Raw genomic sequence first — 23,204 nt, forward strand, 5'->3', positions numbered from 1 at the left:
GAGGGTGTGAAGGGGGGGGAGGTGGCTGCATTGTAAAGTGTGCGAGGGTCAGGGCGAAGTGTGTTGCTTCTCGTGGTGGTCTGCCAGACAGCTGTACGAAATGGTGTGCGGAACCGTCCCAGGGTGTTTCAGCCACTAGGGCAGGGAAAATACATATTATTTTTTTTACTATAATACCTAGTGTTTTGCCTTATAAAGCTTGCACTACCTCAGGCTACCTAGAAAACATTCACATGCAGACTCCTCTTTCCCTGTAAAGAGATATCCAACTCACCAGGCTCTAAAGATTCACAGCCCAGATATTTTCACTGATGCCTTTAGGATTTTAGGAGCGAAGTCCCCTGAACGCCCGCCCGCAGTCGGCAGGCTGCCCCGTGCCCCACAGGCCACTCTGCTGTTGTGCAGCTCTTGTATGCCCGGTCCGCACGGAGCTTTTGTTTCTGCAGCAGCCCTAACCAGGCTGCGAGTTCACTCCAGCTGCGCCGACTGAAAGCTTGCTCCAGTTATGAGCTGACTGCTGACCTTCTAGGCAGGAGGTGCACCAGCAGGCCGCCTCGTGACATTTACATTTACTAAATAGGAGACAGTGTAGTCAATGCCGGGGTGGAAAGGGAAGACAGAATTTTTTCACCTCCTCTACAGCAAGCGTCAGGTTTATCATGCTTGATAAGCACCTGACATTGCATGAAGCTCCTAATCTTTTAGGAATCTTTTATGCAAGAACTACATTTTTGTAACACATTTGGATTGGGTGCATCATAGAACCGTAGAATCATAGAACAGCTCAGGTTGGAAGGGACCTTAAAGCTCACCTAGTGCCACCCCCCTGCCATGGGCAGGGATGCCACCCACTAGATCAGGTCAACACCTCCAGGGATGGGGCATCCACAACCTCTCTGGACAACCTGTGCCAGTGCCTCACCACCCTCTGAGTGAAAAAATTCCTCCTAAGCTCTAATCTAAATCTCCCCTCTTTTAGTGTAAAACCATTCCCCCTTATCCTATCATTATCTGACATGATGAGCAAAAAGTCACTCTCCATCTTTTTCATAAGTCCCCTTCAAGCACTGAAAGGCCGCAATGAGGTCACCCTGGAGCCTTCTCTTCTCCAGGCTGAACATCCCCAGCTCTCTCAGCCTTTCTCCATAGGAGAGGTGCTCCAGCCCTCTGAGCATCTTTGTGGTCCTCCTCCGGACCTGCTCTAACAGCCCCACATCCTGCTTGTGCTGGGGGCCCCAGACCTGGACGCAGCACTCCAAGTGGGGCCTCACAAGGGCAGAGCAGAGGGGCACAATCACCTCCCTCACCCTGCTGGCCTCTCCTCTGGTGATGCAGCCCAGGATGCAGCTGGCCTTCTGGGCTGCAAGCACGCACTGCTGGCTCATGTTGAGCTTTCCATCCACCAGAACCCCCAAGTCCTTCTCTGCAGGGCTGCTCTCAGTGAGTTCTTCTCCCAGTCTCTGCTCGTCTCAACCCAGGTGCAGCACGCTGTGCTATGACTTGTTAAATCTCATTACACATGGTCCTGCTTTTCTAGCTTGTCCAGGTCCCTTTGGATGTTTTCCTTTCATTCTATTGTACTGGCTGCACCACTCAGCTTGGTATCATCTGCAAACTTGCTGAGGGTGCACTTGATCCCACTATGTCACTGATAAAGATATTAAACAGTACTGCTCACAAGGCATGAGGCAAGAACACACACAATAAAGTGCAGAGATAAAACACTAAAAAGCCTCATGTTAAAATAATTCAATTTTGGCAATAACAGGGCCTCTTGGCATCAGTACTATATATCAAAGCAATGTAATAGTCATGTGAAAAGAGGTCGTGTTTAAAGTTACACAGTTGGTGCAAAGACTTCTCTCATATATTTTATGCAGCCATGCTGACAAAAATATTAACGTTGTTGAGCAAAATTTGCTCTGCAGAAAACCATCCCTGCCTGGTATGGAGTGTGCCAGTGGGAAGGATGTGCTTTCACATAATACAGCACGCGTTCAGCTGCTGTTTGAGTTGCCAAAATAGCGTCTGTGTTAGCCAGATACCAGCCAGCAAAACACAATGAGCGGATTGACTTTCTTGGAGGAAGCATCTGACAAAGATGTATGGAGCAGAGGACAAAGAACCGAGTGTTTCGTTCTGACAAAAATGTGTTCGCCGTACTTATCCGGAGTTGGTCCAAGTGTTCAGAGTGGACTGGGACGATGCAGCAGTTCAGCAGGCAGTGCCTGAACAGCCCGATGCATGTCAGGATGAATAAGAACCATTCACTCTTTAGCCATAACCCAGATTTAATTTGGCGATGAAGGCGTCCGATCTGACAGGGACAAATGAGTTCTGTCTAACGATGCTCTTTGTCGTATTTGTGTTTTCACTCTTTCCCATAACTATTTTATGCTGTCTGACTGATGAATATCGGGACTTCCCTTTATCCCTGACCTCTATAGAACGTCAGAAAAGCGATTTTTATAAGAATCGAACCGTAAATTGAGGCTGAGGGGGGCTGAGAGGGGCTCAGGAGAGGGCGGTCGCCCCTTCCCCTGCGCGACGCCCAACGGCCGCGCCTCAGCGCCCCCCCCCCCCCCTCTCCCGCCGTCCCCGCGGCCGGGTGGGGGGGTAGGGGGGGGGGCGGACCGTGCCCGCCCCGCGCCCCGCCTCGCCGCTGCTGGCCGGCGCCCCGCTGGCCGCCCGGCAGCGCCGTGCATGTGCGGCAACAACATGTCGGCGCCGCTGCCCGCCATCGTCCCGGCCGCCAGGAAGGCGACGGCCGCCGTGAGTGCGGGCGGGGGCAGCGGGGCGGGCTGGGCTGGCAGGCGGGCGGGCGGCTCCGGCTCCCTCTCCCTCTCCCTCTCCCTCTCCCTCTCCCTCTCCCTCTCCGTCCTTCCCCGCTTTGTTCTCGGCCCCGGGGAAGGTCGGCGGGGTCGGGCGGCCGGGTTGACCGTGCGGCCCGGGGAGCACCGGGCAGGGCCGGGCCCCGGCGGCTCCCTCATGGCGGATGGGGCTGGGGGGGCGGGGACACTCGTCATTAGGGCTCTAACGCCGCTCTGGTTCTCTTTTCTAGGTGATTTTTCTTCACGGATTGGGGGATACCGGGTGTGTATGCCGGTCTGGTAGCGCGGGCGCGGTAGGGGTTGCGTTTGGGTGCGACTTGAAGGGATTTAAACTTCTTCTTTTTTGGTTGTTTTACCCGTAATTTCACGTATGCTGCAACAACGCTGGCAACCATTTATTGTAAATATCCAGAATGAACCTCAAAAGCTTTCTCTTCCGTCTCTTTCAAACACGTAGTTTGGTCTGAATGGGACACTTTTGGATTCAAATTTGGTGGAAAAAGAAGCCCCGTGCCTTTCTGACGTTTCTCTTTCCGGAGAGTAGTTCCTGGTCATTCCTGTGTTTGTCTAAATTTAGAAGATTTTTTATTTCTGGTTTGGTAGTAGGTGCAGTTAGTTCACGGGTTCTTCTTCAGTATGTGACACTAAAATCAAGAAAGCCTGAATTTTAACGCCTCAGAGCAAACTGCTAGACAGTCACCTACTGCCTACAGATTTCTCTATCTGATATATGGTTTTAACACTCTTGGAAGAAAAAAACAAAAACCACCACCACCAATAAAAACCCCCACCCTGAGCAAGAACCAGACTGTGAAATAAAATACCTTGTTTCCTTTGCCCCTGGAAATTCCATGTTGGAATGGAAATAAGAAGAGCAGGGAATCCTTGGGAGGAGTCTAGGAGTGGTATAATGTTCCTGTTTGAAGCTTGTGTGTGGCAGGATACAAGCATGCATTCATTCTTCTCTAGTATTAAAGCCATTGAATTAGCATGCTATTGAAACTTTTTAACGTGCTGTTGAAACTCTTTTTTGTTTTTCTAGAAGATTTTAAAGGAATAAGCACTTAGGTACTGGAAATAATTACTGTGAATGCTGTGTCTATTGTGCTCCTTTATGGATAAAACTACATAGTGTTTTTTTGAAGAACTCCATTTTTGTTACACAGAACTTCAGTGTCACCTCTAGGTTGAAATTGACAGTGTTTAAATTTAAGAAATAAGCTTTTTTAAAAGAAAAAAAAAGTCCAGTCAGCTGTCATAACTGAAACTTATGTAACTTGGACACTCAGTAACTCGAAAAGAGTTAAGTCCATGCATTTTGCAATATTTTACAAGTGGAGATGTTTGCTCTCACTTATTGTGCTGACTGGTAATTCGTCACCGTGTTTGAATTATCCCTCTTCCTCTCTGCTGGTAGGACGCAGCTGAGGCCGCAGTTACTTCCTGCATCTTGGCACCAAATGTTCAGCAAGTGGTTGCAGAATCTTCTGGGTCTTCCGGATTAGAGCCCTTGCGAATGGGGTTGATGTTTCTGGCAAGGGGAGAAAAATGAAAAATTTGCTCCTTAACATAGTTTTTCCTCATACAAATGTGACGTTTCTGTTTTAGTTACAAAGCTGCCACACAGTCTTAAGCTTGCAAATGCTCTGAGTGTACCAGAATGTACTCCTGAAGTTGTAACACCTCTGTGGAAATAGGGTGACTTGCTGTGTTATTCCTCTAGTCCGCTGCAGATTAGATTAGCTAAAGCTGCCTTGAACATGCTGCCATTTTTTTCCCCAAAAAAGCCATAGAACATAAAAAAAGAATTGTTTGAAGAGACAGATTAAAGATTTTCAAAATTATCACAAACTGACCTGTATTTTTTCATGTGAATTTTTAAATTGCTGAATTCAATTTACCAACTTTCATTTTCTTACTCTGAGATGTCTGACATGTTAGAGGTTGTTCTTTCATTTCTATGTAAGTGGCACAAGGATTTGTACATACTCATTATAATCTGAAGAAAATGTGCAACATAGAGGTTTGTTCTAGAGAGTGTAAATGTATATACAGTGCAGTTTTTCAAATTTGTCACATTAATCTTCATACTTGGCTAAAGGAAAAAAGTTCCCAAATTCTTATCTAACTAGTTCTTCTCATTCATATATCTCCTTTAGATTCTTACTTGGTATTTTGTACTTTATTGAACATACTATGCGAGTAAGATCACCCACTATTGGTTACTAGTATATGTAAAAGTATTGGTAGGAAGAAGGTTGACATGCACAGCCAGAGCTTCAAATGCCCACGCTCTCTGTGTGTTTGAAACCTCTTTACCTTCATGTCGCATACATTGACTTCTTAGGATGATACTAAAATTAAAACGAAGATGATGTTATGGCTTGTCTGCTGTTGGACAGGTTAGTGCAGCTATGTCACTGATGAATTTGTTACAGATGTGTGCTGCGTAGAATCAACTTTCTGTTACCTAGTTTACTGCATGAGTTGGGAATACTGGAAAATGAGAAAAATCAGGAAATAAGGAAATTCGGGTACTGCTAAATGTTTGGGAAGGCTGCGTGGATTCAGGTTTGGGTCCAGTATAGTTCAAGTCTAGATGAACACTGGCATGGGTCTTGCAGAGCTCTTTATTTAAATTACAAGTTCCAGTTTCCTGGTTTGTAGAAGCTTGATGGCTCATGTCCTGTGCAAATCCCAGGCTCTGTGCACTCATGCAGCACATGCTTGAGATTTGAAAATCCTACCTGGGATGTGGAGTGTTGTTCAGGACTGCCTGAATCTGAGAGTGTTCCAGCTAAGCCAAAGTTAATATGTTTGATTCGGTTAGGTGACTCCATAAGGAGCTAGGTTAGGTGTCAATTTGCTACTCTCCCACACCGAGATGTGATTCAGAAATGGCAAAGCTGCCTGTGAAAAAAGCTTCCCTAGCTCTACAGCAGCAGCACAGCAGCCTGCGGGCTAGCACTGAGTCCAGAAGCAGCACATACCTGTGCTTGTATGTTGCAGTGCCGAAGCTGTTAAACCCTGCCAGGTGAGGAGCAGGCTCTACATAGTGCCAGAGTGGCATTTCTGCAGCAGTGTCACAGCTCTGGTACTCAAATTAGTGTCCGTGGTTGTATATATGCAACAAATACTCAGAGGCAGAATAAACCTTTTAAATTCAGTAATATATCCATAGCATGTTGTACTACATGTACTTTTTTTCTAGAAACACTGACCTAATTCAGCATATCTCATACTTGCTCTGTGCTGTTGCAGCAACATAGAGGAGCTAAGCTAAAACATAAATGACGTTTAACATACTTCTTTTTGTTGTTGTTAACAGGCATGGGTGGTCAGAAGCACTTGCAGGTATCAAAAGCCCCCATGTAAAATACATTTGCCCACATGCGTAAGTTTGTAACTTTTATTGTTTTACCTTTTCTGTAGAGTTACATTGTAAGATGCTTGCACAGGTGATGAAGTCAAATGGGATTTGTATGTCTCCACTTTTCTTTTTTAACTAAAAACATTTAAAATAATTCTGATGCTGTTATTTTTAGGAGCTGCTGGGTTATTTACTTCAGGACAAAATTGCATTTTTATTCATATTTTCCTTTTGTTACTAATTCAGACTGAAAAAATATTTGGGCAGTTTTATGTATAAAGTAGGATTGTTTTTGACTTTATGCTTTCGCTGGGTTGAGTGAAATGACCCCTCCTCCACGGTCATTTGTTAAAAGCCATTCTGAACAAGGAGTATTTTTCTGTATTTTATTGACCTTTAGAAATACTTCACATTATGCAAATGCAAATCTTAAACTCAAGTGTGTGTACAGAAGATGCAATTTGCATGTGATGTACAGCATATTTCAAAGATTAACAGGATATTCTTATTCGTATTTTCAGCAGATAATGCAATTGAGAAGTGAAATACTTCTGAGCTGGGTCAGGAGTCAGTAAATAAAGCATTAAGATCTATCTGTCTATTTACTGAACTTATTTTAACACAAATTTCAGGTTGTCTTCTGCCTTAACAGTCTTAGGAGATAGGGAGCAGGCGTGATAGGGAGGATAGGTAAATGATATTTTGGTGTGTATCAGTTGATTACTGGGCTGTGAATTATTTATATATTTTACCGCATGACGACGCTTTACTGAGCTGTTCCAAAAGGGCTCAGCAGTCTCTGCTGTTCTCTTCACTTGCCCTTTGTCATCTTTTAGTCTTCCCCGCAGAATTTACTTTCCTCCGTTTCAGTAGATTAAAACTGCAGCCAGTATTGATCCCTGGCATGAAGTTGTCTGAGATGATGCCATGCAGCAGCACAAGGGTGGGAAGGAGCCTCGCAGTGGAGGCAGGCGTTGTTAAGTAGGTTCTCCTGTTGAGAGAAGCAAATATGGCCAGACTCGGCCTGTTGTGCTGCATTTCGCTGGTTCTGTAGGTTTGCTGCTTGTGCTGTGCTACCTTCATCCACTGAGAATGTGGAACTGCAAGAAATATTTAGAAATAATTACGAGGCATATATATATGTGGATTTTACATGTGTACGTATACATATATAAAGCAGCCCGTCAGCGTTTTGCCTCCTTTCCATTGAGGGTGATAAATCAGCCCTGAATAATAAACGCTTGGAGTGACTAATTTCAAGGGAGATTTCTTGAAGAGATGCTACAGGGTAGCTAATGTTAATTATGGTTTAAAAGTAAGACAGAATTAGAGATATGTAATTTAATGACGTAACTGCATCTGTATTATCAAATTGCAGTGTATGCCTTATGTCACTTTTGTCCATTCTTACTTTTAGGCCAGTTATGCCAGTTTCTTTAAACATGAACATGGCTATGCCATCGTGGTAAGTGCTTTGTTAAACTGCAGACAATTCTTGAGGTTTAAACTCATTGTTCTTTATTAAAAATCCTGAACAACCTAAATGGCTAGTTTTAATTGGATGTGTCAAATTTTTTTTGGTTCAGTTCCCTTTTATAAAAAGGCTCTCATGAGTACACTTAATTCCCTGTGTGGTAGTGGTTACTCCTCAGGACTAACTTGCATGTCTTAAGGAAACAACCAAAAAACATTCTATCTTACAAATATAATTTATAGTCTGTATTATATTTAGTCAACAGTAAGTGGAGATTCGGAATGAAAATACTATTGCTACTAAGTGAGCAATATTTGGTGTGTCAGTAAAACATCTAGAAAATTTAGAACATCCATTCTGAATAGAAAGCGGAAAAACTTTGATAGATTTCAATGTTCTTAAACCAGTCCTTGTTTGATTTTTTTCTCAAGTAACTCGTGTTTGGTTTTTGTGTATTTCTCCAATCAGTATTTTAATTTTGTACATAAAACTGTTAAATTGTACACAAAACTGTTAAATCTTCATCAAGAGAGGAGTGGCCAGCAGGTCAAGGGAGGTGATTGGAGGAAATTTTTTACTCAGAGGGTGGTGAGGCACTGGAACAGGTTGCCCAGAGAGGTTGTGGATGCCCCATCTCTGGAAGGTGTTCAAGGCCAGGTTGGATGAGGCCCTGAGCAACCTGGTCTGGTGGGTGGCATCCCTGTCCATGGCAGAGGGGTTGGAAATGGATGGTCTTTGAGGCCCCTTCCAACCTAAGCCATTCTGTGGTGATTCAGTGATTCTATGAAATTGAAATGACTGCTGATATTTTTGGAGCAAAAGCAAAATTGAGCTGCTGAACCTGCAGTAAATTACAGAAGGTAGCAAAACTCTGAACAACTTTGACTAGATCTAGCATTTTATCTACATCCACAGATTGTCCATGATTTCTTGTGAACTATGGACGATTCTTAGGAAATAAGTCAACTAACAAGCATTTTAGTTTGGAAAATATCTCAGTTTTACTATTTGTGTTTTAAGGAAGTGGAATGGATGCTCTAATGAGTAATGCTCTTGTTGATATTTTTGTAAGGTTTGATATCATTGGACTTTCTCCAGATTCACAAGAAGATGAAGCTGGGATCAAGCAGGCAGCAGAGAATGGTATGTTTAGGAATGCTTTTTAGGTCTTAAAAGTACTTCTTTGTATTCTGAAACTGATCATTAGTCTGGAACAGTCTGCTGACTGACAAAGTCAAAATCATTGGGGAAGGTAATACGATGTGTTGCATTACTGCTGATTTGAGTTTAGCTAACTGCATTTTTTTTTAAAAAACTTCATGAGCTAGTAGGTAGTTCATCAGTATAAACACTTCATACACTTCATATTCTCAATGATAAAATGTACGTGGGAGCTAGTGTGCTGGTTTTTTGTTATTTTTAAGAGCCTCTGGATAGCATAGCAAGTTAGAACAGTCTTCCACTTGTGCTGCTGGGTAGTTAAAAGAGGATACTATCTCCCTAGCAGGGAAACTTTTGCAAGACTTCCTTGCGCATTTTCCTCTTTGGAAATTGTATAGTGGCACTGGAATTTGTTATCATGTCCTAGATTTTTTGATACTTTTTAATGCAAAGCAGATGAAATTTTCCTTTTGTTAGCTTTCTGTTGGCATCAGGGAGATGGTCTCTCTCATAGACTTTCTACAGAGTGGAATGCATTTTAACTACTGGCCTTTATTTATGTTGCAGTTAAAGCACTGATAGATCAAGAAGTAAAGAATGGGATTCCTTCTAATCGAATTATTCTGGGAGGCTTTTCTCAGGTGAGGTATGGTTGGAAAGAACTGTGTCTTTTTCAAGGGAAATAACCTAGCTATCCTAATGTGGGAAATCCAGACTTGAACTAAGAAAAGCTGATGTTAGGTGTTGCTGAAATTTTAAGGAGTCAGTTTCTCTTTGCCTGAAAAAATGAAGTCATTCGCGTTAAGCAAATCACTACTGCTCACTGAAAAACGAACGTGGAAAAAAGCTACTAAAGTGGATAGTCTATTTGAAGTCTTCTGTAGTGTTGCCTGAAAATCTTTTTTCTTGAACATCTTGCTAGTATTTTTAATTTAATTTGGTAGATATTTCATGGTCTGGATTTGTTTGGGAAATATATTTCGACCATTGTGGCTTGTAAAATATCATAATAGGCCAATGCCCTATAGACCAGTTGGGTCTATATGCCAACTGTCTGTGTGAAAGTGAATTAAAATATTAAAGTAATGATGATATTGTTATGAGTGGTAGTAATTTATTTCATGTCTAGCTTTCAAGTTTAACTTTCAGCTGTTAGTTACGGTAAATTTGCTGTTTTACTTGTGAATTGATAACATGGACTTGGAGGTGGGGGAAAATACAATAAATGATGTATAAGAATACTTGGTATTGGTTTTAGTATTGGTTCTAAGGAAGAATAAATTGGAATGGAAAGAGTTCTTTAAAGGAGAAACTGACAATCTTGAAACAAACATTAAAAGGAACATTACCTTCAGCATACTAATACTAACACTTTTGTCTTAGGGAGGTGCTTTATCATTGTATACAGCTCTTACAACACAACAAAAATTAGCAGGTGTCGTAGCCCTCAGCTGTTGGCTTCCTCTGCGAACTTCCTTTGTTCAGGTATTTATGTTTCTTTCTTAAGGTGTTCTGCACTTGTGAAATTAGTATATCTGAAGGTTGTATCTTGTGCAGGAATTAGTGGCCATCGTTACCGAGTATTGGCTGCAGTGAGATAGCTCAGAAGTTTTTAAAATAGGGCACTGCAGTTTTAGAGTTTGGCAAGTTGGGAAAATGAGGAAGAACTCAGTAACTACCTCTGCTTAAAATGACATTCAGAGGAAACTTACAGAATATGGCAAGATTTTCCTTGAAGATGAATTTTCTATTTGCCACTAGTTCCGTCTGCAAGTCTTATTAAAGACTAGGTATTTAAACAAAGTATCGGTTTGTTTTACTAGTCCAGAAATCACATTTTTTTTTGAAGAACTTTTCTGAAATGAGTGCCAAAATCTTACATGCAGGTGTGTTTTTCTTGTTGTTTTTTTTTTTTGTTGTTGTTAAATTTAATGGGTGGTCAGGCATAGAATGTATTTCATGGGGAACTTGCGCGCTATTCATTATGTTCTTCCTTGAGAATTCAGCTTACTTTGTCACGCCACAGGGAGTAGTGCCCTGGGGTAATTTTATCTCAAATATGTTAGTTTTACTTCATTTACTGTCTGCTTCTTCTCTTCCCCCCTTTAAATCTCACCCCGGACAGGGCGCTATCAGTGGTGTCAACAAGGAGATTCCCGTTCTTCAGTGCCATGGGGACTGTGACCCACTTGTTCCTTTAATGTTCGGTTCTCTTACTGTTGAGAAGCTAAAGAGTATGATAAATCCAGCCAATGTAACCTTCAGGACTTACTCTGGCATGATGCATAGCTCATGTAATGAGGTAATTTTCTCAATGTACAATGTTGTAGTTGTGTGGTTTATTTTTCCCTCCAAACAATTTTTTGTTTGTTTTATTTTTTAATTAAAAGTGCATGGTGCTATTGACTTATTTTACTGAGTAAGTTAATGCCTGGCTGAAAAAAACATCCAAGGGAAAAGTTTATATGACTAGTGGGGATTTCATCAGAAGACTTTATTTTTGGGTCTAGGCTAGTTGGTCTATAAAATACTTTTTTTTTCTTAATTTTTATTGCTCGCTTATTAAAATAATCACCACTTTGGAATGCAGATTGAATTCTCACAGCATCAATACAACTTGGCATTCTGGGGAGAAGTGCACGTTCTGTGGATGGTTTTGGAGACATCAGAGGAACGTGGAGGGGGGTGTTGCAATTTAGAAAGAGGCAGCCTCAAAATCTGTGTTTATGGTTCTGGCCCGGAGAGCAGTTGAGCTGATGTAATGGCTTGCTGCTGCCAGAAAGGGGAGGACTAGTTCCCTCTGCTCATGACCTTGTGGCCCTCTCTTCCTGCACCGGCTCTGGAGCTGATCAGAAACTTCTTTGAACCATCTGAATTTGCTAAAATGGTAAAAGCTGCTGGCTGAAGTTTTGCTGCCTTAGTGAGTTGAAGCATTTGAACCCGCACAATGGTAGGAGCAAAAAACTGAATAGGCAGCAACGAACAGGTCTTCCATGTTTCAGTAACTTTGTAAATTTGGATTGCTGCATCTCTTTGGAACATTTATGCAGTTTAATTACATTTAGACAGTAATAGCATTGGGTTGTCATGTAAATGTATGTGTTCTTTCTTATGACAATTAGTACTTTGTGATTTTTTTTTTTTTTTTTAATTTTTGGGGGGGTCATAACTTAATGCATTTTCTAAACTTGCATAAAGTGCTACCGTCATGTACTCCTACTGTGTATTCCTATGAAGGAGCTTCTCTGGTTTAAAAAAAAGTAAAACAAAAATTAAATTATTTCTTATGTGGATTGGTTTCCCAGTCTATTTCACAGTGTTGCTTTTCCTTCCTTAAGGAAGGAAATATCATGAAGGTAAAATTGTTTGGCTAGGAAGAGATGCTGCTGGGTTTTCGCACCACTGTTAACTTGCAAAGATTTAAAGTATGCATGAACCTGCAGCCGTAGCTACATTCAAATCCAGTCCATCCTCAGCCTGGTGCTGTTCACATTACTTGATTAATATGTAGCTTGCCTGTTCAACCTCACAGAGAAAAAAGGTGGCCTTTGTTCTTTTTCTTTGGCTTTAACCTCTTCTGAGCAAAGATATATCTAGTGCATTGAAGTTACCTGCTTTGATTTGCAGTGTGCAAAGTGGTAAAAACAGATCAAGTAACTAATTGAATATTCAATATTTCTAGCCCAGCTGCTCACAACTGAATTTTTGAAACCTTATTTAGTGTGGCTGAATACATATTAGTAGTGAACTTCAACTAATACATACCTTTCTCTTTGAACAGGAGATGATGGATGTAAAACAGTTCATAGACAAACATCTACCTCCCGTAGACTGAAATGATACGTGAGAAGCCTTCTACATAAAAAACACCAGCATCAACTGTGGTAGAGCGTTAATCTTTTCACATGCCTGACAGGAAGCATTACTTCTGTACCTACAGTGTTACTACTGTGTTGCAAATTTATACTTAGGACAAGGATTAAATAATACGCAAGAAATGCAAGAAATGATAATCTTTTTAGTATTGATCATCCACTGATGAAATTGTAAGAATGAGGCAGCTAGGTAACAATGATAGAATGTAAACTGAGCATACTATTTTAAGACATGTCTGACTTTTGATTGCAAAATTTTGAACCGTTTGTACAAGTAATTAAAGACTAAATTTAAGGGGACAACATAAATGTGACCAGTTTAGTATGTTTGAGACATGTTTGTTCTTAATACTCTTTGAAAATAAATTAAAACATTTTGTTTATATAATGGATGCATAAAGTACCCAACAAGTGTTGTATAAAAGTATGTAACAGTGGGCATATGGTGGTAGAATAAATGTTACTGAGGACAAAGCTTTAAATGTTAAACATTAATTCTTACTCCAGATAGAAGGGTTGTCCTCCTAGAAAGACTGTTAGTCAGTAGAGGTATATCCTGTATTTGAAACACCACAATTTTTAACTGTTTTCATACAAGCAGATACTGATAATTATATCATTATAAAGGGACTCAGTACTTGTTACACCATCATTCATTGCTGTCTTGTTGCCAGTTGTTTTAGATTACTATAAAATTATGTCAAATACTGACTTGGAACAGAATTCTGAAGAAGTGCATAAGGTTAATATGAGTTTCATTTAAAAATTCATGTTTTCATATTGAACATTCATCTTATGCTTTAATCATTGTAGCTTTCATTTATGTAGAAATGTTCATGATGTATTTTACATGAGCGATTCCAGCATACAGTTTTGATTTTTCTGTCTGCTTTGGAGTAACAGGCTGAAAACAGTGCAGCCATGTAGTTTTTACTTTTGTGTATTGTTGAAGTCTCATTTGTAACATAGACATTGACTAGTTTAGATTCTCTTTTGTGGAACCACAAGTGGAATTGAGATAACTTTAAATTGTTATTGTCTGATACTTTCTTTTATTTCAGTTTGAAACTTGAGATTTTTCTGAAAAAGAAAACAGAATTTTATTTTCAAATATATGGTTGTATATTTCCCTAGATCCATGTAGCCTAAGAATATGGAGACCTACTACAGGGAAAAAAATCTTCAAGATACAGAATGTCTCTTCTTTCCGAAGCATAAAATTTTAGAACACACTGGATTACAGAAATCAATGCATGCTTTTAGTAGTTAAGAGCTGTAATTCACTTTCTGGAAATAGCTGTTTTTCTGTAGCATTTAGAGGCCATCACCATGCTAGGGATATTTAAAAAATACGCTATGCTTTTTACTACATAATAAGCTGCTTAACAATGTTCTATACTGAAATATGTTTGCAAGCAAAGAATATTCCTGTTTTGGATGCATCTGTGTTGTCAGCATTGTGATACATACCTGTAGATAAGGTACTTTCTACTCACCCAGCTTAATCAGGTGGTCCTCTTACAGTATATTTGGATTTACATCACAGGAACCTGCCAGTACAAATGTATAAATCAGGAATTATGTATGTGTATCCCTCTGACATAGCTGCTGCCAGAAATCTGGCTTGTTCACCTGGTCTGAGTTCTCAGCTTTCATTACTTTTCTTCATACGTATTGCACTTCATTTTTAGGAAGCTATTTTTCTTTTCTAATCCTGTTTCTCTGGATTATTAAATATCTCAATTGAAAATGATTTTTTTTTCTGAACGGTATTGAGAAACTTCTACAAATTCTATCAGCGTGGATGAGGTGTCTATTAACTTTGAAGTTTAATTATTTTTTTCAGTCTCAGTCACTGTTCTATATATTTGCCAATTTGTCTTTCAGTTAATTTCTTTCACAGAAGAAACCATAATATTCTTACTGTAGTTGTGCCAAAGTTGTGTTGAGAAAACTGTATTTCCTGGCTTGGAGTCATTCCCAAATTGCATTAGCTAATTTTGCAGTCCTGCTGAATTGCAAGCTTTGTAGTCAAGCTGTATGTTATTTCCCTTAGTTTTCAGATCGATCCCTATTCCCCTGTTGTTATTCTCCAAATACTGTCTTGTTTCCAGACTTCTGCATAACCTTCTGATCTTTTTATTATTTTCTTGTCCTGTTTGGAAATTGTTTGATAACAATGTCCAGCTGCTCTTGTTTATCTTCTAATTTAGTCTGCTCATTTCACATTTTTTCTCTTCTGTTGCGATTAGTTTAAAAAGTATTTCTAAGATGTTAGAATGAGATAGGACTTAGCTTTATTCTGTGTTAGCTTAACTCTTTTCTCAATTTGATGCACAGTCTTCACAGCTTGTGGTCAGTTTCTAGCACTTCTGCGTTTTAAACTTAAAACAGCTTCAGCTATTGTCTCCATGATGCTTTGAAATGTTCTTTTAGAAACGCTTTATATGATAACTTTGTTTAAATACTCAGCTAGCATAACAATTTTTTTCTCACACTGATGTTTTGCTGCTTACTTTATCCACAAAGAGCTGTGTTACCAAAGTAAATGTAAGCAAATGTCATGACTTAATTATGAATTTCTATTCTGAGAAGAGTCCTTCCTCGTGCTTTTTATGCAGGGGAGATGTTACGTTGTAGATGGGGTTTTCTAAAGAGCCCAGAAACCAGAGGAAACTTCATGGATGTATTTGAAGCCTGTCCCATTTCTTCCCATAGCAGTGTGTGTATACTGAGCTCCTGTCTTTTTTAACTTCCCAGCTCCTTTGAAAGCTGTGTGTGATCTCTTAGCTGAACTTACTCACTACCTGACGTGATTTGATGCTGGGATTGGTGCATGATGTCATTGCTGGCACGTGTTTTTAGGCTGAATGGTAGCTTGTCCCAGTGTGTTTATTTTCACGACAGTCTATTAAAATGGAGAAGTTGGGCTGTCAGTGCTCTAAATATGAAGATCCTGTTCTCGGAAACTGCGATTGAAAATCTCCAAGAATTAATTTTATTTTTTTGTGTTGTTAAACTTCATCAAAATGGGATGATGCCTTAAAAATGCCTGTTTAAGCATTGATGTGAAAATGTCCTGCTTGCAGATCAGTTTGTTTCAGTGGGTATCGAACTCCCTAATACATTTGAATTTCACATTTGAACTTAAATTTGACTGCAGTTTTGTGACGTCAGAATTCTGACTTCTTGTTAGAAGATGTTCCCCATTTTTAAGTAAACACATTGAATCATGTATTGTGAGCCAAATCTTCCGGCCATTCTTGAAGTAAATCTGTACTGTGGTGGAGGCTGTATGATTTGGTCTCTTCTTCCTATTGTGTACGATTACAACACAGTAGATTGGTAAAAAGTACTGTACACTGTCGCTGGTATTAAAATTGTTAATTAAAACATGTTCTCTCTAATGGGGTATACTGAACTTCATTAAAATTATTAGGATGAATCTTTGAAGTAGGGGCACTGTTTATGTTAATGGATATGACTAATAACAAACTGTATATGTTAATGAAGCCATATGTACAAGGCCTGCATATCTTAAATTTTATAAAGAAATACTGAACACTTGCTCTTTGTGTTATGAAGTATAAGCCATTTATATTTAATATAAACATTTAAGATGTAATTTACTTAGTTTATTTATGGTAAGGACACAACTTTGAAAATTACTTCTGTAGTAGGGAAGTTGTAAAATCTTTCAGTTTTTATCATTGTGAAATAAATATCAATCAGTGTTTGGGAAAGTACTAACGAGTTTTTCCGTACATACCTGAAAGAAGTTGAGCTTTCATGTGCTGTGAAATGGGCACTTGGAGACCTCTTGCAAATGTATTGCATAGTAATGGATGCATGATTCTGTAATACAAAAGGATGATTCGTAGTTACTGAAAAAAAACACAACACATTATGATTTGCTACCTTGTTGAGAAGAATGCTAAGCATGAATTGATTTTATTTTTTTTTTCATATTCTAGGTTAATTTTCATTTAGCTTGCTTTCTTGGAATTTGCAGTAATTTTGAAAGGTAGAGGAAATTAAAATATTTTCCAGTACCCTTATTTTAGGACACTGAGGAGCCAAAGTCTTCTCTCTGTGTACTGTTAAACCTTTCCATGGGGATTCTGCAGTGTCAGAGAACCCTTCAAAGTTATGTTAGGTTTAGCATACATACCACTCGATATACTTGTTAAAGAAGCAGTTTTCTAGTCAGGGGTTACATGCTCCTTAGGCTAACTGATATTTGAGGCAGATCAAGTGGTATATGCAGTGTGAGGCACTCCCAAGAGAAAACAGAGAGATTATCTGGGAAGAAATACTGTAAAGTGTTTAGCTGAAAACATGAAAAGGAATGGGGTCTTCATGTGGTAAAAGCAGACCTCCCTCAAGCAGTTTAAAGAAAACTAAAAGTCTGCTTGTCTGCATAGAGTGACATCTACATGTTAGCGTGGAATACATTGATGAAGCTAATTAATGGATGGAAATGTGTATTAGATGCAGTGGTATATGTGAATATACAGTGGCAACTTACAGGTATAAATATAGCTGGTGACAATAAAAATGCAATAATATACAGTAATTTGTCAGTTTATGAAAAACTGACTGGTTTTCAGTGTCCATTTGCTTTCAGCCATGGCACACTTTTCAGTAGCAATACAGTTGTGAGGAGAAAAGTTGCCTAGAATTATCATAGTAAAAAATTACGGTAATATTGTATTAAACTTTATCCAATGTGGTATAAGACCATTGGTGTGGTAAATGAAGAAAGTAACAAAATTCTCAGCATGTCAACTTGTTAACCTGTAAATGGGATTCTTTGAAGACTAATTTTTTTTTTTTGCTTGCCACTCTCTCATTACCACCAGTTGCCTTTGGGATAGCAGGTTTTATTAATTCTCCCTGAGTGAAACATGCTTTTGATATAACTTATTAAAGCTGATTTAAACGAAGTACTTATATAATTTAATCGGCATCCACAAAGTAAATCAGTAGATAATGATTTTCTCTTAGTTCCAGTTCCTGGAAAAGAACAGCCTCATTTTTTTCTCTGCAAAACCTGTAAAACTTAAAACGCCTAGCCAGTTTGCAGAGGTGTAGTCAGCTTTACTTTAGGCATCAACGTGAGAGGTTTAGTTTCTCTGTGTAGACAAGGTAGTTTTCCCTTGGGGACACATCAGAGTTTTTAAAAGGCTGCTTGTCTACGTTAACAGATGGAATCTCAAAGTCAGAATTTGGATGTTCCCTGGTAGTGAATATGAGCAAACTCTTAAATTAGTTTATACTTGGAATAATTTGCTATCTATGTCATAGTACTTTAAATGGTTGGGGGAGAGGGAGAGTCTTGAAAAGACTTGAGTATTTTGAGTCTCTATACAAATAATAAGTGGAGGTTGTCCCAGAACAGAGAAAAGCACTTTTCTGAGTGAGTCTAATAATGTGACCTTAAAAAATAAAATAATAATAAAACACATTTTCTTAAATATTTTCAATTTTCATATACTTATTCCAAGTGGAAAAATGTGAAAATAGCATTTTGAAATGCACTTAACCTACTGCAAACACAATTTGAAAATGGCACTTGGTCTATCTTCAGGTCATGCCATTATAATCTTTGGCTAGTCCAAGGAAATAAAAAAACCTACTTGTTGAAGAACAATAGAATTAACTACTCAAGATGCATGTGGCTGTTTCAGAAAGTTTGGAGGAAAATCTCACGGTTATGAAAAATCAGAACTCCCACTTGCTACAGCTCCTGTCATGAATTGAATCTTGTACTAATCTTTTTTTGTTTTTTTTTCCCTGTGAAGAACAGAGTCAGTTGGCTGATGCAGACTGATTGCAATTCTGTTTTGATAGACTGAAGTCATTGTTCATAAAGTGTTTGAATAAAGAGGAGGGGTACAATGAGTATGTTCTGTGGTTACATAAAACTTTTTGGAACGCTGTGAATTTTACATTCTGCGTAGATGTGTTAACAAAAATTAGAGGAGCTTTTCTCATATGAAATATTAGTCCTAAAAATGGAAGGCTTTAAGTACATCAACAGGAGTTTAGAGATCTTTTGCTACAAATTTTTTTTTGTGCTACTGTGTGAGCCTCCCCCTTAATTTCTTGCTATTCTGTCTCATAACAAAAGAGACTAGGTAGCAGAAGCATGCAACATTTCGTAGGTGCACCCTCTTTGGAGAACCTTTTCTGTCTCTTAAGTCTTGGTATTGTGGAAGGTCCTGCAGTCCAGCAAATGAGGAGCACTACTGAATTAGGGACTGGCTCTTTGCAGCAGCATATGTATGGTACTTTTGAGAGAATGTCACACAAGAATTGTCAAAACATGCTATAACAGGTAAATGCAGTGCAACAAATGGTATGCTATTTCTTCTTTCTAATGGGTTATTTAGGAGAAAGAAGCTCTGAACAGAAGGGTTGCATAGTTTTAACTTTTGATCTTTTTTTCCCCTCTCCTGTTCTTTGGAGTTAAAATGTTACATTATAGAAGAAATTGATGCTGTACAAAGCTTCTTGTTAAAGGGTCATCTAAAAGAACAACCATGGAGAGTGCTGTGTTTTTCTTTCCAATAAAGAATCGCTGTCAGTAAGGATGACAGAGCAGCTAATATACAGAATATTGTTAGTAGTGGTTCAGTTTATTTGTACAATGTGCTACAGAATCAGAATGATAATTATGTGAGCTGCATTTTTTTTTTTAATGCAGATGGTTGCAGAAAAGGATATGCATTACCATTTGGTTAGTCTTTGATTTCCCTACTGAAATATTTCTCTGGTGCTCCTTTCATTACTTTAGATGTTAAATGTATGATTTGCTTTCTCCTTACAGTCCTGCTGCAGCCCCTTGTAAGTGCTACATCACATTTGATTTACATTTATGATTTCCTTACCTGATACGTTTTGAATGTTAGTAAGATCTAATATGCATTTTAGAACTTTACTTCCATTTCCAAAGAATAAGGTATTGATTGGTATTTTTTTAAAATAGATTAGTACGGGAAGACTTCATTTCAGAACTTAAATATGTTTGAACTAAGCATACTGACAGATTTGAGATTTTTGGTTTTCTGATAAGTGTTATCCCTGACCTAATTTGTACCTACTGTAGAACACAAACAAGCTTGTTTACCATACAGTGTAGCGATAGTTCTCAGCTGCTAACACGTCGTGTACCGCTTTTATCGTTGATACGGTAGTGAGAAAAACAATAATAAATTTCATTTGAAGTTAGCATTTAATTTAATCTGAGTTAGTTATTACGAGTACTGGGTCAGTGCATCTAGACAAAATGAACTAAACCTGAGCTGTCACAAGCCATTAAATGTTGAGAGCATTGCTATTTTTCTCCAAAATCTGTCCATGAAAGGAAAGGTAATCTTTTAAAGGAATGGCACCTTTGTTTTTTCCTTGGGCATATAATAAAGGAAAAAGCTACAACGTTTCTGTATGCTTGTCCAATTCATGGCCTTGATCTACCCTCTGGGAAGATCCTAGCTAGCTCCCAAATTATTTTTATTGCTTCAAATGTCTGTGTATGTCTAGACCGTTCAACTAGCAGATTCTGCAACCTCTGTGTGCATTGAGCACCGTGCAGAAGTGCTCTAAAACCGCCTGCCTTTATGTGGCTTCAGAACTTCAGGCAGTCTTGCTGCAAAGTACATGACGTGTAATTGCAGTGTCAGTAGTCTTTGCTCTAACTGCTTTCTTGAGTGGCAGCTCAAGGAAAATGCCTGTCTTACCTCTTCTCCAAAATGCCGGTGTTTTCCAGCCCTCACCCACAAATGCACCCACAGCATTTGACAGTTTACTAATAATAGGTTCCAGAAGCACACATAAGCACCCTCCTGAATCTTAGTAGGGGATAATCGGCGTGTAATCTTTACATAACGTGTGGAAATGCTGATTGCTTTCTTGAGGTAAACACACTGATTTTATAGAGAAAGTAGTTAAATGATGCTGTTTGTCTTTTTTATTCTCCCAACTACAACAAAAAATGAATGGTAATGAGACATTCACAAACAGAAATTTATGGTACATATTACAGATTTATGTTAAACTTTATAATTGCATATGTATATAATGGCCATATACGAAGTTTAGACTAGTTTAAAGACTTAGAAGGAATTGAGACAGTATAGGGTGTTATTTGGCTAATGCAAAAGTTTTTTCCTTGTCTCCATCTCAGTTGTATGAATTCCCGATCCTGGATCTGAGAAAAGAAAAACGCAATTTGAAATCCTCCGTGTCACACAAAAACAAGAAGAGACGGACTTTGTAGAAGGTCTTTTCGGTGACAGGGAAGGAGGGCTTTCCCATCTTTCCGAAGCTTGGCAGGTTGAACGCTGTCAGCGCGGACCTGAGGGCGGAGGCAGGCCGTGCAGCCCTAAAATGGCTGACTCGCTTAGGGCACGTTGTGCAGCGCGTTGTGCGCCAGCTCCTCCGCAGGCGCTGAGCTGAAGGTTTAGGGAAAACTACCCCTGAGCGGTGCTTCTCGGGGTGAACCCGGGGGTCGGGCCGGCGGGGCCGGCACAGCCCGGGAGCCCATTTCATTGCGCTTTGCCTTCTGTCTGGGTGCCCCCCCCCCTTTCTCCACACACGCCCGGGGGCTCTCTCGGCGCTCCGCAGCGCTGCCTGGCTCCCGCGGCCGGCGCTCGGCGAGCGCTGCCTGGCGGCGCCGCGCCCGCCGCTGGTGCTGCTGGGGCGGGCCGGGACGCAGCGCCGCGGCCTGGCTCCGGCTCCGGGACCGTCCCCGACACCGACCCCGACCCCGTGCCCGTGCCCGGCCCCGGCCGCGTCCCGCGGGCAGCGGGCGTCCCGCCCGGGGGGCGCCATGACCACGGAGGACGAGATCATCCGCATCGCCAAGAAGATGGACAAGATGGTGCAGAAGAAGAACGCGGTGAGACGGGGCGGCGGCGGGCTTGGGGCGGGCGGGGCGCGGCGCGGCCCCGGCCCCGGCCCCGGCCTCGGCCTCGCCTTCGCCTTGTTCCCTTCGTGCCGGGGGGCGAGCGCCCGGTGATAGCTGCACGGAACGGCAGGCGTGTAAACGGCGTGTCTGCCGCCTCCGTACCGGGCGGCCGCGGGGCTCTCCTCCTGTAGTTCTTCATATCGTTGATCTCCTTACACAATACTACCTTAATGCGTAAAGTTTTTATGGGTGCCTTAAATACTCAGTGCCTGTTTCTTCTCAGAAAGAGCAGTCAGGCACTGGGACGGGTTGCCCAGGGAGGTGGTGGCGTCACCGTCCCTGGGGGTGTGCAAGAAAGGGTTGGACGTGGTGCTTGGGGACAGTGGGTGACATCGGTGGTAGGGGGATGGCTGGACCAGATGGTCTTGGAGGTCTTTTCCAACCCTAATGACTCAATGATTCTTATTCAAAGCTTATCTGTGTGAAAGTGTTCATAGTACTATATAGTAGCCACGTCAATGACTTTTTTTCTCTTAAACATGACGTAAACTACCACTAACGCTTTTAGTAATGCTTACCTATCTATAGAAATACCACTTGTATTATACCAGTGAAATTTGTTTGTTTCCCACTGACTGGATCAAATTTCCTTACAGCAAACAGTGGCACCGAACGCTTTCAATAACAGCTGACAGAAAGGACAGTGGCTTGCAGCTAGTGGATCCAGGGTGTTGGGAGTTGTAGTCCTCGTCCTTCTCATGCTGAAGGTGTTCACGTCCTGATTCATGCCCTTATGAAACTAGTCTGCAGGCTTTTCTGGCATGTAGTAATTCACAGTTCTTCCTTTTCTTTCTTTCCTCCTACTTGCAAGCACAAAAGGATTCATTGTCTCACTTTCCCAACTCTGAAGTTGGAGTAGTGGTTCTGTTTTGTGATGTATCTCGTACCTCAAGTGTCTACAGGGAGCCTACAGGAAAGCTGGGGAGGGACTCTTTGTTAGGGGTTGCAGTGATAGGACAAGGGGGAAGGGCTTTAAACTAAAAGAGGAGAGATTTAGATTAGATATTAGGAGGAAACTCTTCACTCAGAGGGTGGTGAGGCACTGGCACAGGTTGCCCAGAGAAGCTGTGGATGCCCCATCCCTGGAGGTGTTCAAGGCCAGGCTGGATGGGGCTTTGGGCAACCTGCTCTGGTGGGAGGTGTCCCTGCCCATGGCAGTGGGGTGGAAACTAAGGGATCTTTAAGGTCCCTTCCAACCCAAACCATTCTGTGGTTTTGTGATAAAAACATATGGACAGTCAAGTACAGTCAATTCCGTGTTGTTCGGAAGACTTCTGGCAACAGAAAGAAGATGGCAACTCCCCGATAATGCGGGAACAACTGCTGGTGCTGGGGAGCATCAGTGCGGCGATACCGTAGGTGCTAAATGACCGCCAGGCGTTTCTGGGTGGCTTAGGGGCTGGGCTGTAATCCTTAGCAGCAGCTGGGGACATGCAGGCAGGTGCTGTAGTGCAGGTGACCCAGTGCAGGCAGCTCACAGCTGCAGGAGCGGCGCAGCGTTTCCCTGGGGTCAGCCTGGGTC

At 40.9% G+C, this 23,204-nt stretch overlaps 1 protein-coding gene and 1 long non-coding RNA gene across 4 annotated transcripts in view; one reads left to right on the forward strand and one right to left on the reverse strand.

Annotated features, from left to right (window-relative positions):
- Positions 1 to 2,611: 2,611 nt before the first annotated feature.
- The window catches only part of LOC310894565 (transcription elongation factor A protein 1), a 55,816-nt gene continuing 35,223 nt past the window's right edge, over positions 2,612 to 23,204 (forward strand). The window contains exons 1-9 of one of the 3 annotated variants that reach the window (XM_083824814.1): positions 2,612 to 2,772; positions 3,062 to 3,093; positions 6,160 to 6,225; positions 7,619 to 7,666; positions 8,748 to 8,818; positions 9,404 to 9,477; positions 10,220 to 10,321; positions 10,962 to 11,138; positions 12,618 to 16,457. In XM_083824814.1, the coding sequence (XP_083680940.1) occupies positions 2,704 to 2,772; positions 3,062 to 3,093; positions 6,160 to 6,225; positions 7,619 to 7,666; positions 8,748 to 8,818; positions 9,404 to 9,477; positions 10,220 to 10,321; positions 10,962 to 11,138; positions 12,618 to 12,671 (693 nt within the window). In that variant the 5' untranslated portion in view covers positions 2,612 to 2,703 and the 3' untranslated portion in view covers positions 12,672 to 16,457. Of the gene's footprint in view, positions 2,773 to 3,061; positions 3,094 to 6,159; positions 6,226 to 7,618; positions 7,667 to 8,747; positions 8,819 to 9,403; positions 9,478 to 10,219; positions 10,322 to 10,961; positions 11,139 to 12,617; positions 16,458 to 21,365; positions 21,614 to 23,204 lie in introns of those variants that run through there. The other 2 variants (XM_083824815.1, XM_083824813.1) reach the window with 2 other exon arrangements.
- LOC310894571 lies at positions 15,808 to 23,021 on the reverse strand. Its single transcript, XR_014580014.1, has 2 exons — positions 21,785 to 23,021; positions 15,808 to 20,923 (listed from the first exon to the last, which is right to left on the reverse strand). It is a non-coding gene; the product is annotated as an uncharacterized lncRNA (long non-coding RNA).

The sequence above is a fragment of the Anser anser genome, assembly GCF_964211835.1.
Source record: "Anser anser genome assembly, chromosome: 2".
Taxonomy (NCBI): domain Eukaryota; kingdom Metazoa; phylum Chordata; class Aves; order Anseriformes; family Anatidae; genus Anser; species Anser anser.